The following is a 16,045-nucleotide window of genomic DNA, read 5'->3' on the forward strand; positions in this document are numbered from 1 at the left end:
CACTGTGGAAGGGCAGAAGGGAATTTGCCAGCCTCTTCCCTACCCAGGGTCCTTTTCATTTTCAGTGCCTCCCTGCCTATTCCAGGTGTTTTGACCATTGATTGTGACTCAGATGGGTTTTACCCAAAAAGTCTTGCCCAGACCAAACAGCTCCACCAGCTGTAGCTGCTTTTCCATTGTGATTTTTTTCTGGCAGCATCTCTGCTGGCTGTGCGCTGCTCCAAGGGCCTTGTTCAAGCTTTCACAACCCCTTGGTCCAAGAGGATTTTCCCTTCCCTTCTTCACTTTGCTGGACAGCTACATCCCCATAGGTGCAGTCGTTCCCTGGTGTGTTTTCATGTTTTTCATTTCTGCTGCCCCTGAGATCTCTGCAGAGGATGCTCACCAACCACAGGAAGGGGCCCCTGCCCATGGCAGGAGGCTGCAACTCGATGAGCTCTAAGGTTCCTTCCAATCCAAACCCTCCTGGGATTTTGTGTGGGCTCTGTGGCTGCAAAATGCCAATCACAGGGGCTGGCTGCCTCCCACAGCAGTCCTGGCTCTGGGAATTCAGGTGAGCTGCAAAGCCTGCCTTAGGCTGAGCCACAGACCTGCAGCACGCTGCTGTAACCCAGGGGGGATTTGGGCTTTTGCTGCACTACTGAAAGGAATAAAATGTCATTTGCTCTCCTTCATAGTCATTCCAAATTTATCCAGACTCCAGAGTGGCACTGATAGGGCCCAACCCCAAGGGAATTCAGATTAGTAATTAATTAATCACTCTCCAGAGACTGCTCTTCTCCAGAACCGTTTGCAATTAAACCTGGAAGGAAACGACTTGGAACTTGCATCCAGCTCTGCTCACTGTGCCAGGCTGCCCTGCTGCCTTGTCTGAAAGCACACTTGGTCCAGCACAAGGTGACTGCCTTGGAAGGAAGGAATTGTGATCGGTGTGGATCACAAAACAAACCACACACTTATCTTAATTGCAAACAGAACCCCCTTCTAAAAAAAAAAAATAAAAAAATCTCAGGTAATGTGGACAGCAGGAAATGTCCACAGGTGAAGCTCAGAATGTTTTTAAGGGGTTGATTTATCTGTTCATCTTAAACCTCAAATCATTCTCCACGTCAGGCCTGGCAGGGAGGAAATCCTAAAAGGTGAAAAGAAGTAGAGCCAGAGTTTCAGGGACAGGTGAGGAGAGCAAGCATCTCACACGTGCTCTCTGAGGCAGGGCAGGAGATGGGAGACACCCACCGAGCCAAACTCCCCTTGGAAATGAAAGCACACGCTCAAAAATAGAAATAAAACCGAGTTACATAAAGCGAGCTCCGCAGATGTGTCCGTGGCTCGGCTCGAGAGCGTGGCAGCTATTTAAATTGTCCCCTGTGTCAATGACAGAAGCGACTCCTGGCCATGCTTGTGGCTCCTGGGCTCGGAGGCTGCTGCAGCGGAGCAGATGCTTCCCCTGCTCCCTCCGGGCAGGCAGGACACAAAACCAACAGCAAAGCAGGGAGCTCCAGGCTGAGAAGGGCAGGCGGGAACCAAAGGGAAGAATTTTCCCTTTAAAGCACTTTTATCACAATTCCATAATCGTTCTCCGAGGAAAGGCGCTGCCGCGGCCAGAAGCAGCTGGGCGGAGGGCAGCGCTGGGGAGGATGCTGCGAGCGCGGAGCAGGGAGGCAGAAGGGATGGGAGCTGACACAGAGCTGCTCTGTGCAGCCTCGGAGCCCTCCCAGCCCTCGGCATCGCTGCTGCTGTCAATATGGCAGCGGCTGGAGCACGGCTCTGTGCACGGCTGGCAGGCTGGGACAGGGATCCGCGGCGATCCCTGCCACGGGCTGCCCCGGTGTTCGCGGGGTTTCATCGGGATCTGCGGGTCAGGGAGCCAGCCCTGCTGACAGACAAGGGTAATGTGCTGCCGGGAGATCATCCGAGGTGCTCGCGAGCAGCCTGCGTTCTGCAAAGTGAGCTGGCTACCGCAAACGAGCTGTTTATTGAGTGTTAAAAATCAGCCCCAGACCTCGGAGCTGCAGCCCCAAAGCCATTTATGATGGACAAGGTCTGCTTCTGCTCTGCTCTTATCGCTGCTATTCCACAGACCGGGGCCCGCAGGGCATCCAGGGCCCTGAGCGAGGAATTCCTGGGGCCATCCGCTGCTCCAGGGACACGCTCCCACCGCAGCAAAACACCTGAGCACGTGCTCGGCTTTAAACACCTCACCTGGGATGAAATACAAACAGAGCCGGCCACCAGGGCGAGCTGGGGTTTCTCCTTCATCCATCTCTGGAGGCTGCTGCTGTAGCCTGAGCTAAAATATAAATGAGGCGAGCGAGACGAGCTCGTCCTCTTTTCTCCAGCGGATTTTTCTTTCATAAAAATGTCTGATGCATCCAGCAGCAGCTTCTCCTCGGGAGAGCGGCTGCCAGCAGCGCCCGTGCCCTGCCAGGCTGGAGGGAGATGCCAAAGCCCAGATGGGCATTGTCCCCAGAGCCGGGTGGCAGGGGGACAGGGGGACAGGGGGACAGGGCAGGCGTGTCCCAGCGCTGCTCTGGGGGCTGCAGGGACGAGAGGAGGGCAGCACGGCAGCTCAGCCCGCTCATTTTGCAACCTGTGGGCTCCCCATTCCCAGCTGGAGGAATTCCAGCGCGTTCCGCTGGGATGGGGCGCAGCAGCCCGAGAGGATGCCAGCACAACGGGCCCCTTGTATTTGTCAGCTGTGCCTGATATTATTACATTATTTCCCCCGCCCAGGGGAGAGCCAGGAGCTGACCCTCGCTGCTTTGGGGGTGTTACAGCAGCCCCATAGTCAGGGCAGGAGCAAAATAAACCCCCAGTCCAGCTGGTTCTTCCCCAAAGAGCGCACATGCCGCTGCTATCTGCAAGTTTTCTCTCCAGCCTCGGCTCAGCACAGCTCTGTCCTCTCCCACACGGAATCTTTTCGCTCCAATTGGTCTCGTTTTTAACCAGCTCAGCCCCAGCGCTCGCTCACAATGCCACAGAGACCCAAACACTCGAGGCCAACACAATCCACCATTTTAAAACCACGACAGGAGCAAAGCAGGGCGGGGGGAGATGCCGGGATGCTGAAGATCCCCGAGGTGCAGCACAAGCACAGGCACAGGCTGCTGTTTTCTCCCGGCATCAAAGGCCCAGCGCTAATCCCATTGCCACGGAGATCACCCAGAACCGGCCCCGCTCCTCCCGGGGCAGGGCTGGGCTGAGCCTAAGGAAAGCTGCTCCTTCCCCGCCTGCTAATTAATTACAGCCGTGCCCGTGTCCCTTTGACCATTCACAAGATGCCACGGGCAGATCAGCGCGGGGGGAGCGGCACCGCGGTGCCATCGAGGGGGTGACATGCCAGCATCGCCCTTCCCCTCCCGCCTGGCAGGAACTGGGGCAGGAACAAGCCAGAATCCCTCCTGGGATTGATCCCTTCATCCCTCCTGGCCCTTACCTGTGGCTCTGGGTGCCCGCTGGCCAGGGCTGGCTGGGGCCCGGGGAGCTGCGGGGGCCCGGGGAGCCGGCCCCGCATCCCGGGGGAGAACAGGAGCTGGATGGAGGAGGGGGCTCGGGAGGAGAGGGAAGGGGGAGAAGGGAGAGCGGGAGCTGTGGCACACGCACACACACTCACACACACTCACACACAGAGCAGGGGGGAATGCCGGCAGCGCTGCTGACCGGGAAAAGGACGGGAAAGGGACTGGAAAGGAATGGGGAAGGGATGGGAAAGGGATGGGAAAGGAACGGGGAAGGGATGGGAAAGGGACGGGGAAGGGATGGGAAAGGGATGGGGAAGGGACAGGGAAGGGACAAGAAAGGGACAGGGAAGGGATGGGGAAGGGACAGGGAAGAGATGGGAAAGGGACGGGAAAGGGATGGGAAAAGTATGAGAAAGGGACAGGGAAGGGACAAGAAAGGGACAGGGAAGGGATGGGGAAGGGACAGGGATGCCGGCAGCGCTGCTGACCGGGAAAAGGACGGGAAAGGGACTGGAAAGGAATGGGGAAGGGATGGGAAAGGGATGGGAAAGGAACGGGGAAGGGATGGGAAAGGGACGCCGGCAGCGCTGCTGACCGGGAAAGGGACGGGAAAGGAATGGGGAAGGGATGGGAAAGCGATGGGAAAGGGACAGGGAAGAGATGGGAAAGGGACAGGGAAGGGATGGGAAAGGGACAGGGAAGGGATGGGAAAGGGACAGGGAAGGGATGGGGAAGGGATGGGAAAGGGAGAGGAAAGAGTCAGGAAAGGGACAGAAAAGAGACAGGGATGGGAAAGAGATGGGAAAGGAAAAGGAAAAGGAGAGGAAAGGGATAGGAAAGAGTCAGGGAAGGGACAGGAAAGGGACAGGATGGATACAGGAAAGGGATAGGAAAGGGATGGGAAAGGGATGGGAAAGGGAGAGGAAAGAGTCAGGAAAGGGACAGAAAAGAGACAGGGATGGGAAAGAGATGGGAAAGGAAAAGGAAAAGGAGAGGAAAGGGATAGGAAAGAGTCAGGGAAGGGACAGGAAAGGTACAGGATGGATACAGGAAAGGGATAGGAAAGGGATGGGAAAGGGATGGGGAAAAGACAGGAAAGTCATAGGAAAGAGACAGGAAAAAGGAAAGGGACAGGACAGAGACAGGAAAGGGACAAGAAAGGGATAGGAAAGAGACAGGAAAGGGACAGGAAAGGGATCAGGAAAGGGATCAGGGCCTCACACCAATACAGATCGTTCCTACTCCACATTCCTACTCCTATATTATCTGCAAACAAACAACAAAACAAAACTCTCCTTTACTTTTAATTAATTTTAACTAAAACAAAAAAAAATTCCCTAAACTATAGGGGTTTTTTTTCCTTTTCTTTAAACCTATTCCAAACTAAACACCCAAAACCTCACACCTATAACTCAGCAAAACCTAAACCACAACATTTCCAACACCAAAAAAGCAATAAAAAACGAAATAAACCAAGCTACAAACCACAAAAAACCTTTCTAAATTTATCATCTCCTTTAAAACAACAAAAATTTTTATGATTTAATGTTATTCATTTTTTATACTAATAAATACTTTGCCTATTAAATAAACAAATTTTTCCACTTTTCTCCAAAAAAATATTTTCCCTAAACCCATTTTTAAAAAAACCCACTTAAATTTACTTTTCTAAAAAAAAGCCTTTAAAACTTTTTCTTCCAAAATTACCCTAAACCAAAACAAATACAATTTTTGTGGTCTTTGTTTGCTGTTACCTGGGAAATAGATTTGCAGAGAAATCTTAAAGTTTGATGGAAGGATTATATAGTGTATATTTGTATGTAAATTTTGAGATAAGAAATGTTGGCTTATAAATGTTATGGAATAGGACAGATACTGTTGAGAGAGAAATGGAATTAGAAATAAGTTTTCAAAGATGGTTTTGTAAATAAGAATAGATATTTTACAGAAATAGAACCATGAAAGATGCATTGTAGTAGAACTTACGAGGGGTAATTTTAGATAATTGGTTTTAGAGTATTTATAGTATAGTGTAGTAAAAATTGGTAGGTTAAGAAACACTTATAATGTATTGTAATTAAGAAATAGTTGACTTTTGATTGTGATGGTGTGAATTATAACATCTGCGTTGCCTCACTCTTCACATGAGACTGAAAATAAAATAAAAGTTTTTAAAATGCTCCTTAGCTGTTCTATTTTTGGGTTAGAAAAGAGTTTAATCTGACAAAATCAGTGTTTTGTGCAAGGAATAAAATATTGGTTAGTACTGTGCTGTAAAATTGTGTGAAGACATTAAAGTATATATTATATATTATATCTAATATATTATATCTAATATATTATATATAATATATTATATAATATATATTATATATTATATATTATATATTATATATTATATATTATATCTAAACAACAACAGTAATTATAATTATAATTATGTTGATAATAATAATAGGAAGAAGGAGAAGGAGAAGGGGATTTTATTTCTCTAAAACATTGTGTGCTTAGAAGTGTGTGATCCTCTGGAAGGAAGGGAGACCTTTGTACCTCATGCCTTTTTCAGCTTTTTTGAAAGTTCCCAGATCTCTTTCCCTCCTCTGCTCCAATGTTTTGTCACTCAGATCTCACCTGGGGGAGCTCAGCTTGGTCAGAAGGGTTAAATCAAAGTCAAGTCAGATGCTGGAGGTATTCCACCCTCCCCAAAATCCCGTTTTACTCCAAGTTTCCCACTGGTGTTTGCAGGCACACGGATCTCCAGCCACAGGGCTGCTGTTAATAGAACTCAATGGGTGACGCATGGAATTACACGCGCAGAGTTTCCAAGCCAGTGCCCTGCCCAGCACTGCCCTGGGAGCACGCCAGGCCCATCCCCATCCCTGGTGGCTGTGTTCGGTCACACACCTCCCAGTCTCACCTAAAATGAGCAGCATTCCCACAGCGAGGACAGGATGGGTCCTGCCGAGCAAGATCCAGTGCCCTGCCTGCTCCAGTGGCCTCAGGATGTTGGCAGCCAGCTCCAGGAAAGCCCCTCCTCACAGATCACCCTGCCAGGAGCTGCCAGAGCATATTTCAAGTCTCAGCATTCCATCAGCCCTGCACGAGAGCAGGTCTCGCTGTGGGTCCGTGCTATGGATGGATTCTCTGCCTGGAGCAGCACATCCAAGGCCCAAGGGATGATCAGGGCCTTTAACCAGGTGTTGATGCCTCGGGTTTGAGCTCTTCTATTTTTCAGATTCTGCACTGCTTTAGTATGCAATTCTGAGCTTCCTATGAGGGGATGGTGAGCTCTCTGCACAGAGCAGGGAGACAAAACAATTCCTTCTCCAGCTGGGGACCAAGGACAAATGATCCAAATCTCAGCCCAAGAGCACAAACAATGTGGGCTGAAGAGAGAAAAACAAGGATGGGACTGCATGGGCTAAAGCTGGAATTGGACGATGAACTGCAATCTGCAAATGGACCAGAGCACAGAGCAGAGAGACAAAACAATTCCTTCTCCAGCTGGGGACCAAGGACAAATGATCCAGATCTCAGGCCCAAGAGCACAAACAACGTGGGCTGAAGAGAGAAAAACAAGGATGGGACTGCATGGGCTAAAGCTGGAACTGGACAATGAACTGCAATCTGCAAATGGACCAGAACTTATAAAAGTGTAAGACCCCGTGAGCAGTTGTCCATTTTTTGTGACCATTTTGGGTTCACCTGGGGTCAGCCCTGTCTGGGTTTTTGTGCTACCCAAGGTGGATCCATTGAGGCCTCCTAATAAATCCCTGCTTTATTCTTTAGCTCTGTCCAGCCTCTGTCCTAGGTCAGCTTTGACAAGCCATCAGTATCCCGTCCTCATTCCCACCACAAGAGCAGAGAGGAGCTGAGGTTTGATGCCATGACAAGATCATGATTGTTTCTCCATCCCAGAGAGATCCCAGTGGTGCTGGGGAGCTGGATCCCTCTAGGATGTTAAAACTGGGAGCACTGTCACTGCAAAGGGGGGTGTGAGCATCTCTCTTGCAGCTCTCTGCATCTGTATTACTGACATCACTAACAAAGCTGCCAGGAGTCTCTGAGGATGCACAGCTTTCCTACAGCCCAGGGCTGGGAGATTTCCAAGTGACATCCATTCTCTGCAGGGCTGTTTTTAATGCAGATACACTGCAGAGCCATTGGGGAGGGTGGGCAAGAACCATCTTTGGGGGAAAATAATCCCCACATCTGTGTCTTGTGGGGAGTGAGGAGCTGTCTGCTCTTGTGCCCCAAGCCAAACTTCTGGTCTCTAGGAGGACAGACACTCTGGCAGCCTTGTGGGCTGGGATCTGACTCTCCCAGAGGGGAAAAAAAAGGGCAATTTGATGATTTGCAGTGTGGTGTCCAGGACTTGCAGGGGGACACTGTCAGTGCCACTCTCTGTCACCACCGTGAAGGTGCCCCCAGCTCTACAGGGGCAGGGACAGCTTCTCCCTGGGCGACCCAGGATTTCCAGCTGCATGTGAAAAAGCAGGTTTGTTTTGTATGCATGCAAGAGCCTAAACTTAGCGAGCAAGATGTTAATTTGGGAGGGGAAAATAGGCCATATTTATGTAACTGTGAAAAGCTGCAGCCAAGGCCACGGATCCAATGGGAGAGGAGCGTCTGCTCCCAGCTCAGGGCTTTGTGACAGCTCCAGCAACTGCATATTCATCTCCCCACACCCCAAAGAACCAGCTTTGAGGCTTTCCAGGCTAAGAATAGAGGTCTTGTTGTGTTTGCTGCTCCACGGGCCGGGTTTTGTGCGGGATTAGAGGCACCAGGGTGTGGAGCTGTAAATGGCAGCATCTCCTCCTGCCTGTCAGCTCCGGGCCCAGCAGGGATGGAGAGCACAGAATAAAGGCTGAATTCATTCCCAGCCACACAGGATGGCATTAGTGCTGGCCCTCTGCTCCCAGAGACGTCCCCCGTGGTGGATGGGGCACCCTCAGAACACGACTCCCTTGTGCACAAACAAAACCCAAGCGTTTTTCCAGGCAGGGCAGCTGGGGCTGTGCCACCGCTGAAATTAGCAGCTCGTCCTGGCTGTGAAGCCTGATGGCTTGGATCCACCTCGGGTCCCTGCAGGGGCAGACAGCTCCCTGCCAGCCTGTGACATTTCTTTCTGTCACCTTCATATTTTCTGAAAAGTCCCTTTGCCCAGGATTTTTCTCCTGGGAAGCTGAGAAGCCTCAGAGAAAAGGCAAACAATATTATCTCATTTGCTTCTCCTGTGTTTTGCTGATTTGGAATCTGGCTGGAGATTGTTTATCCAACAGGTGATTGTTTCATTGGTTTTTGCTGTGAGTTGTTTTCACTCATTGGCCAATTGATGCCAAGCTGTGTCAAGACTCTGGAGAGAGTCATGAGTTTCATTATTATCTTTTTAGCCTTCTGTAAGTATCCCTTCTGTATTCTTTAGTATAGTTTAGTATTCTTTAATATAAGATAGTATCATAAAATAATAAATGAGCCTTCTGAACACACGGAGTCAGATTCATCATTCCTGCCTTCATCGGGGCACCCCACAAATACAATATCTTTCCCCTTCCACTCACATTCTCTGCCCCACTTAAACCAGGCTGGGAATCCAGCAATGCCCGGCCTTGGAAATGGGAAGCCCAGAGGAAATGGGAAACTCCAGGATTTTCCAGACAGCCCTGTGTCATTGTGTTCATGGGTCCCAGGATGAGGGAAGAGATGAATCTGACCCCATATTTCTTAGAAGGCTGATTTATTGTATTGTGATAGTATATTATATTAAAAATACTATACTAAAGCTATACTAAAAAGAATAGAGAAAGGATTTCAGCAGAAGGCAGGAAAGGAAAAGGAAAAGGAAAAGGAAAAGGAAAAGGAAAAGGAAAAGGAAAAGGAAAAGGAAAAGGAAAAGGAAAAGGAAAAGGAAAAGGAAAAGGAAAACTCGTGACAGAGAGTCCAACACAGCTGGACCATGACTGGTCATCAAGTAAAAACAACTCACATGAGACCAATCAAAGATGCACTTGTTGGTAAACAACCTCCAGCGCACATTCCACAGCCATCAGATAGTTATTGTCCACATTTATTTTCTTTCTATTGTTTCCATTTCTTTTCTGAGGCTCCTCAGCTTCTCAGGAGAAAATCCTGGCAAAGGATTTTTCAGAAAAATGTCATGGTGACAGCCCTGCACTTCAGAGGTCTTTCAGCTCCAGAAATCATCCTGTGGCAGTGCTGGCACTGGTGGGAAGCAGCACGACACCACTCCTTGTTTGGCTTTGAATTTGTCACCCTGGGACTCTGGCAAAGCCCCTTAAGGGCTGAACTGGGCTCACAAATGGCAGCAAAATCATTCCTGTGGGGAAACCAAGAGGGAAAGGACTGAATTGTGGAGGTTTTTGTGACCTCTGGCTTCACTATTCCCTGAGCCTGGGCCCATATTCCTGGACATTTATCCTAAAGCAGAAGGGATGAGACTTCCAGAGAGGGTGGTGACCCAGGGCTTGGAGTGCCTGTGGCCAAGGGCAGCACTGAGCACAGGCACTGGCTGCAGACAGCAGGGTGACTCCTGTCCCCCTGAAGTCCAGCCTGGGAGGTGAGGGAGGCCACCACAGCACAGACTGAAGGCTACGACTGATACGAGGTGGTGTTTTCAAATAAATGGGGACAGAAATTGGTTTTTTGAAACATGCAAGGAAATGCTCTGTAAAACATGATTCCCCCGAGAGAATGCACAGTCTCTGGAGAAGGTCTTTCTTGCTAAAACATCACATAACAGAGAAGTCTCTTGGGAAATGACTCCTGAGATAACCTCTCTCCTAAAATAAATGCCCCTGGGAGCAACTGTCTTGGGGAAAAAAAAAAAAAGGTGTTCAAAAAGCTGCTATTGATTCTGTATTTACCCTCTCTGCAGCAGCAGCACACAGAGCTCAGAGGTCAGCCATCACCTCTTGCAGTGCTCCTTCCTAATCAGAGCTGAGAAAGATCCAGCAGTGATCCTGCTGCTCCCTCATTTCCTCCCCGACACTCAACCCTGCTCACTGTGAGCAGCAACTCCACAAAACCTGTCCTGGAGCCGTCTGGCAGCTTTGTGCAGCACCACAACGGGGCCATCCCTTCTGCTGCTGTTTGTTTAGCCTTGGCATTGCTGGAGGAACATCTGGGAATGTTGCTGAGCCTCTGCTCAAAGGGCAGGGACACGTGGGTGTCTCGCCCTGTGCTCTGTGACCCCAGCACCATTTGGCAAAGGAGAGGCCAAGAACCAAGTGGTGCCTGTCCCCTGGCCAGCCTGCTGTAATGAGCCACTCTCGTGATGCTGGCCACCATCCAGGCACTTGGCCAAACACAGTCCAGACACTCTGACCCTGAGAATTGGCTCCCATGCCTGGAAAACCACGTGCCAGCTCTGACCGAGCACCTGCAGGTTCATTTATCTTTCACATTTCCATCAGCGTAGCCCAGCAAAACCCAGAGCCACGCTGGCAGGCAGCAGAGAGTCCCTCATAAACAGCCATGAGCTGGGAAGGACTGAAAATTCTCCAGGAAATGCTCATGGAGGCAGGAGACAGCCACTGAGCACTGAGGATCTGTGCAGGGGGCATTGGAGACCAACCCTTCTGCTGCTGGCAATGCCAGAGAGCCAGGAGAGATCCTTTGGATGTCTTTAGGAGAGGAGACAGAGGCATTCTAAAGCCTGGTCTAGCAGCTTGTTAAAACCTACCTGTCCTCACTGTGGTTTAAAGCCATAAATCTGTATTTATTGCCCAAATTATGTCCTGCAGCCAGCCCCCTTATCCATGACCAAATGTGTGCAAACAAGATGACCCCCAGAGTGGGGGTTATGTTTGAGGATGTTCCATCACCTGCCTTTAGCAGCAGGAAAATGAAATGCTCCTGAGACAGGAGGAACTGATCCAGCTCCATTCTGAGCCCAGACTGATTGCAAAGACAGCGTGGATGCAATTCCCAGGAGTCCTGTGGACTTCAGGCAGCACCCAGAGAACACAACAAGGTACTGTGTGAATAACATCTCCCTAAAAATCCAGTTTGGGGGACGTGGTCATCCTCTGGGACTGTGCAGTTAAAACCAAGAGAAACAGGCAGTGAGATCAAGGAGAAAAAAACTAATAAGGGACTTTCACAGCTACCTAAGCATGAGCATCTCTCTGTCTGGGAAAACAGATGGACAGAAGTGGAACAGAAATGGACAGAAATACCTGCTAAAGAAGCTGGAGTGGTCACAGAGCATCACAGCACCTCTGTGTGGCCCAGGGCATCACCATGCACAGCACCCAAGAGAGAACCCCATTGATTCACCTGCCACCACGATATTTTATGAAAATCCCTTTGCCAGGATTTTTTCTCCTGAGAAGCTGAGAAGCCTCAGAGGAAAAGAAAAACAATCATTTTCTGCTGCTGTGGAACACAAGAGGTGCATCTTTGATTGGTCCATGTGAGTTGTTTCTACTTCATGACCAACCATGGTCCAGCTGTGTCGGACTCTCTGAGAGTCATGGGATTTTATTATCCATTCCATTCCATTCCATTCCATTCCATTCCACTCCAGCTTTCTGATGGATACTTTCTCTCTATTCTTTTTTGTATAGTTTTAGTATAGCATTTTAATATTATATAATATCATAATCTAATAAACCAGCCTTCTGGAACATGGAATCAAGGGACCTGTGAACACAACCACATTCACCCACGTCAGTCTCTGCCTGCCCTGCTGGCAGCAGGAAGGAGCTTTTCTGTGCCAGGCTGCCCATCAATGAGCCGGGCACAAGAGCTCTGCTCTGGCCCAGCAGGGCTGGGATGAGGGCGCAGGGTCTCCTAGGGAGCCCCAGCCCCAAAATCAGGAATTCCGGCTGAGAGCAGCAGGAGGAGCCAGCAGTGTGTGCTCTGCTGTCTGCAGGACAGCTCACACCCAGCGTGGTGTCTGCCTGTGCACAAGGGGCTCCGTCTGTGACTCGTGTTCAGCTGGTGACCCTGTGCCAGCAGCAGCCGTGCCTGCAGGGCTGCTCCTCCAAACCGGCAGCTCACACTCACACAGCGGTGTTCCCAGCCTTCCCATCACCATTTCTCAATTTATCACAGCTCAAAACCTCTCCTCAGCTTTTAGGAGAAAACCTGCCTTTGGGAGAAAACCTGCCTTAAGGAGAAAACCTTCCTTAAGGAGAAAACCTGCCTTAGATTTTTTAGGTTTTTCTGTTCTGCTTTGGTGTGCAGCTTTTAGCTTCATTTTAACTGTTACTGGGATCTTGTCACAGGGTGGTGAAGACAAAACAATCCCATTCTAGCTGGAGACACAAGGACAATCTCTTCAAACTTCAGGCCCAAAGGATAAAAAACATAAGAAGAGGAGGGTGGGCAAGCAAGCAAGGAGAATGAAACTTCATCATTTGAAGCTATTAATTGGACAGTTAACTCCTAGATGCAAATGAACTAAAACTTATAAAAATGTGAGATCTTGTGACCTCTTTTGCTTCCATCTTGGAGCCATCCAGGCAGAGCCAAGACTGTGGCTCTGGTACTGCCAGGGTGTGGCCTTTGAAGGCACTAGATATATATATAAATAAATATAAATAAACATACATATTATATAAATATATAAATTTATATTATATATTATATATTTTATATTATATATTATATGCTGTATACTATATATTATGTATTATATTCTATACTATATGTTGTATATTATATTATATGTTATATGTTATATATTATATAATATTATATAAATATATTAAAATATATATTTGTTTATCTATAAATATATAAATAAAGGCACCTCAATAAATCTCCGCTTTATTCCTCTTAACTCCATCCAGCCTCTGTTCCAGCTCTTAAGGCATCACACTAGCCTACAGATTCTCAAATTTGTACTAGTTTGCTCACAAATATAGGAAACAACATCTTCTATTCACCATCCCAGACTGAATTAAACTACCTGAAAGTACCCATTTAATTTACCTTATAGCAGCCTTCCAGTACCTCACAGGGGTTTACAGGAGGAATGGGCAGGGACTTTTCACACCAGCAGATGACACTTCCCCAAAACAACCACGTGGTTTTACCTGTCCAGCACCTTCCACACCTGTGCTTTTTTTTTTCAGGTTTTTTTTTGTCCTCCTGCAAGTGAAATTAAACTGATCTGTAATTACCCAGGTCCCTTTTTGTTCTATTAGAGACAGGTACTGAGCGAGTTTTTCAGCAGTCAGGTTCCTCACCTATCCACCCAAATTTATCAGAAAGCACCACAAATTATTCTGAAATCACTTCAAAGCTCTTTATTGAAATTCCTGCCACCCAGGCAGCCTGATTTCCCAAGAGCCCTCTCGAATGCAATTTTTTCCCCTCTATTCTAAGCAAAGCCCTCACTATTTGTCATTATCACCAGCAGTGCTACTCAGCACTTCTTTCTCTTGAACTTTCTAACAATGACAACTATGAAAAATAACCATTTTGGCCTTCCTGACATTTTCTGATAGCTCTTTGTGTCCCCAAGATTATCCCACATGGGCATTAACAGCCTGAGGAGGACCAAGGGAAATGCTGACCTCGTTTGTTGTGATTACCAGGACCACTGAAAGGAAGGCTTGTCACAGTCAGAACAAGTATTTCTTGCATTAATGGATCAGGATGAAGCAAAATGCGTTTTTCCTGCAGGTTTAGAGAATAAAGCAAGCCCAGGGTTACAGAGGGGAAGTGTTTTTATTCACTGAGTAGTGGCACCTTTAGGTCAGTGTCACAAAAAGCTCATTCCCAACAGTCCAACACTCCATCTATCACGAAATGTTATATGGCAAATTTATAACTCCAGCTCCAGGGAGGGAGAAGAAGCCCCAAACAAACCTGCAGCAGTTCAAAAGCAAAGCCAAGTGAAATGCAAGAGTTGCCAAGGAGGTCATAATTCAAATTCAGCTCAGTTAGAAACAGCCCAGTGTTTTTACAGTGTAAGGTTAAAGTCCTGACTGAGGAGAGCAAGGTGAGTGAAGCATCTCACCCTCCTTAATCCTCTTTTATGATGGACACAGCCTCCAGCAGAATTCTCCTCCTCAATTTTCCCTATCCTCCTTATACTTAATAAATAAATAAATATTTCTATATACATTTTAATATATTATATATGTATATAATATATACTTAATATATACATATTTGTTTATTTATGTAAATAAACATACATAGGTATGTGTTTATTTATATATATGTAAAAAAATATAATATATACTTAATAAATAAATCAGCACCGTTCATCGATTTCTACATTCATTAAATGACATTTCCTGACTATGAATTTATTAAAATGACTACAGTTTTCTACAACTGCACATTATACAATGCCTATTCTTCACTGTAGGATGCATAGTATCACAGAATTTATATATCTACACACAATTTGTACCTCTAGCTTTTAGTTCCACTACTGTGAAAGGCTAAGGAAAAAAGCAGTAACCTCTTTTAGGGTTTCAAAAGGAACAGCAACCCCCAGGAAAGCACACAAAAATCTTGTGTCACTGGCTATGTAAAGAACAGCTTCAGTATTTCCTACTGTTGCATAATAGATTCTGATTATTTTGACACTTTTCAGTATTTTTAAATCTTTTTAAGCTGGAGCCATGGGGAGGCAGCACGAATTAGCTGCACCTTATTTTATTCCTGTCAGCTAATTTCTATATCCTGCAAAGCTCAGTTATTTGGTGCTGTTCCTCACCAGAACTGCAGCAGCTGTTCTGGGAGGCCATGCAGTGCTCTGGGTCCAAAATCTGGTCCTGGATGAAATAATGAAGGGCTGCTCATCAGGCACCCCTCAGATGCTTTGATCAGCGCTGCCAAGGAAGCAGTGAGGAGCAGAAAAAAAGGGATGGAAATGACCTTGATGTGAAGAAAAAATGTCTGCAGGCTTCCAGCTTCAACAGGAGGTTTTTCAGGTAGCATTGACAAAATTATAAACGTGCAGAAATTGCCTTTCAGAAGGCATCATTCCAGCTGAACATTCCTGACTACAAAGCACATTAATGCAGTCAGCACAGTTATTTAACTGGTGAGTCTACATTTAATAGGTGTTTATATTCATTAATATTTATCTCATCTTCCACAAATGAAATTAGTAACAGCATGCCAGAGATTTTCTCCACATGGCTCCTGCAAATGCATTAAACCCAGCTATCTCCAGAGGCAACTGTGGGCAGAGCTTGGCCCTGTGTGTTTCTGTGGCAGCTGTGCTAAAATTATGCTCCTCCCATTAAAAGAATCCTTTTTTTTTGCTGGATCTGGTTTTAGTTATACAATATTAACAGTGAAAATAGGAGCTGAGAATTCATGCCTTCATATGCTTTCAGTTTAAGTTCTATTTAGAGAATTCTCTGGATTTTTACAAGACATCTTAAACATCCAAATCAAGATCTCGCCTTCCATAATTGCTTTTTTAATCCTTTGCTATGAACATGACAGGGCACCTTTTATTTAAACTCTTTTCTTGAAAAGAAGCACGGGAGGTTAGAGATGAGTTTGCTTTAAAGTACTCAGAGAAGGAATGGTTTGGGTTGGGAGGGATCTTAAACAAGATCTAATTCCCACACCTTCCACTATCC

General features: G+C 47.2%; 1 protein-coding gene and 1 long non-coding RNA gene across 2 annotated transcripts in view; one reads left to right on the forward strand and one right to left on the reverse strand.

The window, feature by feature from the left end:
* The window catches only part of RGS8 (regulator of G protein signaling 8), a 29,030-nt gene extending 25,487 nt beyond the window's left edge, over positions 1–3,543 (reverse strand). Inside the window, exon 1 of the mRNA XM_039730330.1 lies at positions 3,437–3,543. Within this exon, the coding sequence (XP_039586264.1) occupies positions 3,437–3,514 (78 nt within the window). The 5' untranslated portion in view covers positions 3,515–3,543. The remainder of the gene's footprint in view (positions 1–3,436) is intronic.
* Positions 3,544–6,328: 2,785 nt separating this feature from the next.
* On the forward strand, positions 6,329–13,074 carry LOC120512262. The gene is made up of 3 exons (XR_005629982.1): positions 6,329–6,658; positions 6,966–7,959; positions 10,357–13,074. It is a non-coding gene; the product is annotated as an uncharacterized LOC120512262 (long non-coding RNA).
* Positions 13,075–16,045: the final 2,971 nt, after the last annotated feature.

This window comes from Passer montanus, unplaced genomic scaffold, assembly GCF_014805655.1.
Source record: "Passer montanus isolate IOZ18808 unplaced genomic scaffold, ASM1480565v1 scaffold71, whole genome shotgun sequence".
In the NCBI taxonomy this organism is placed as follows: Eukaryota; Metazoa; Chordata; class Aves; order Passeriformes; family Passeridae; genus Passer; species Passer montanus.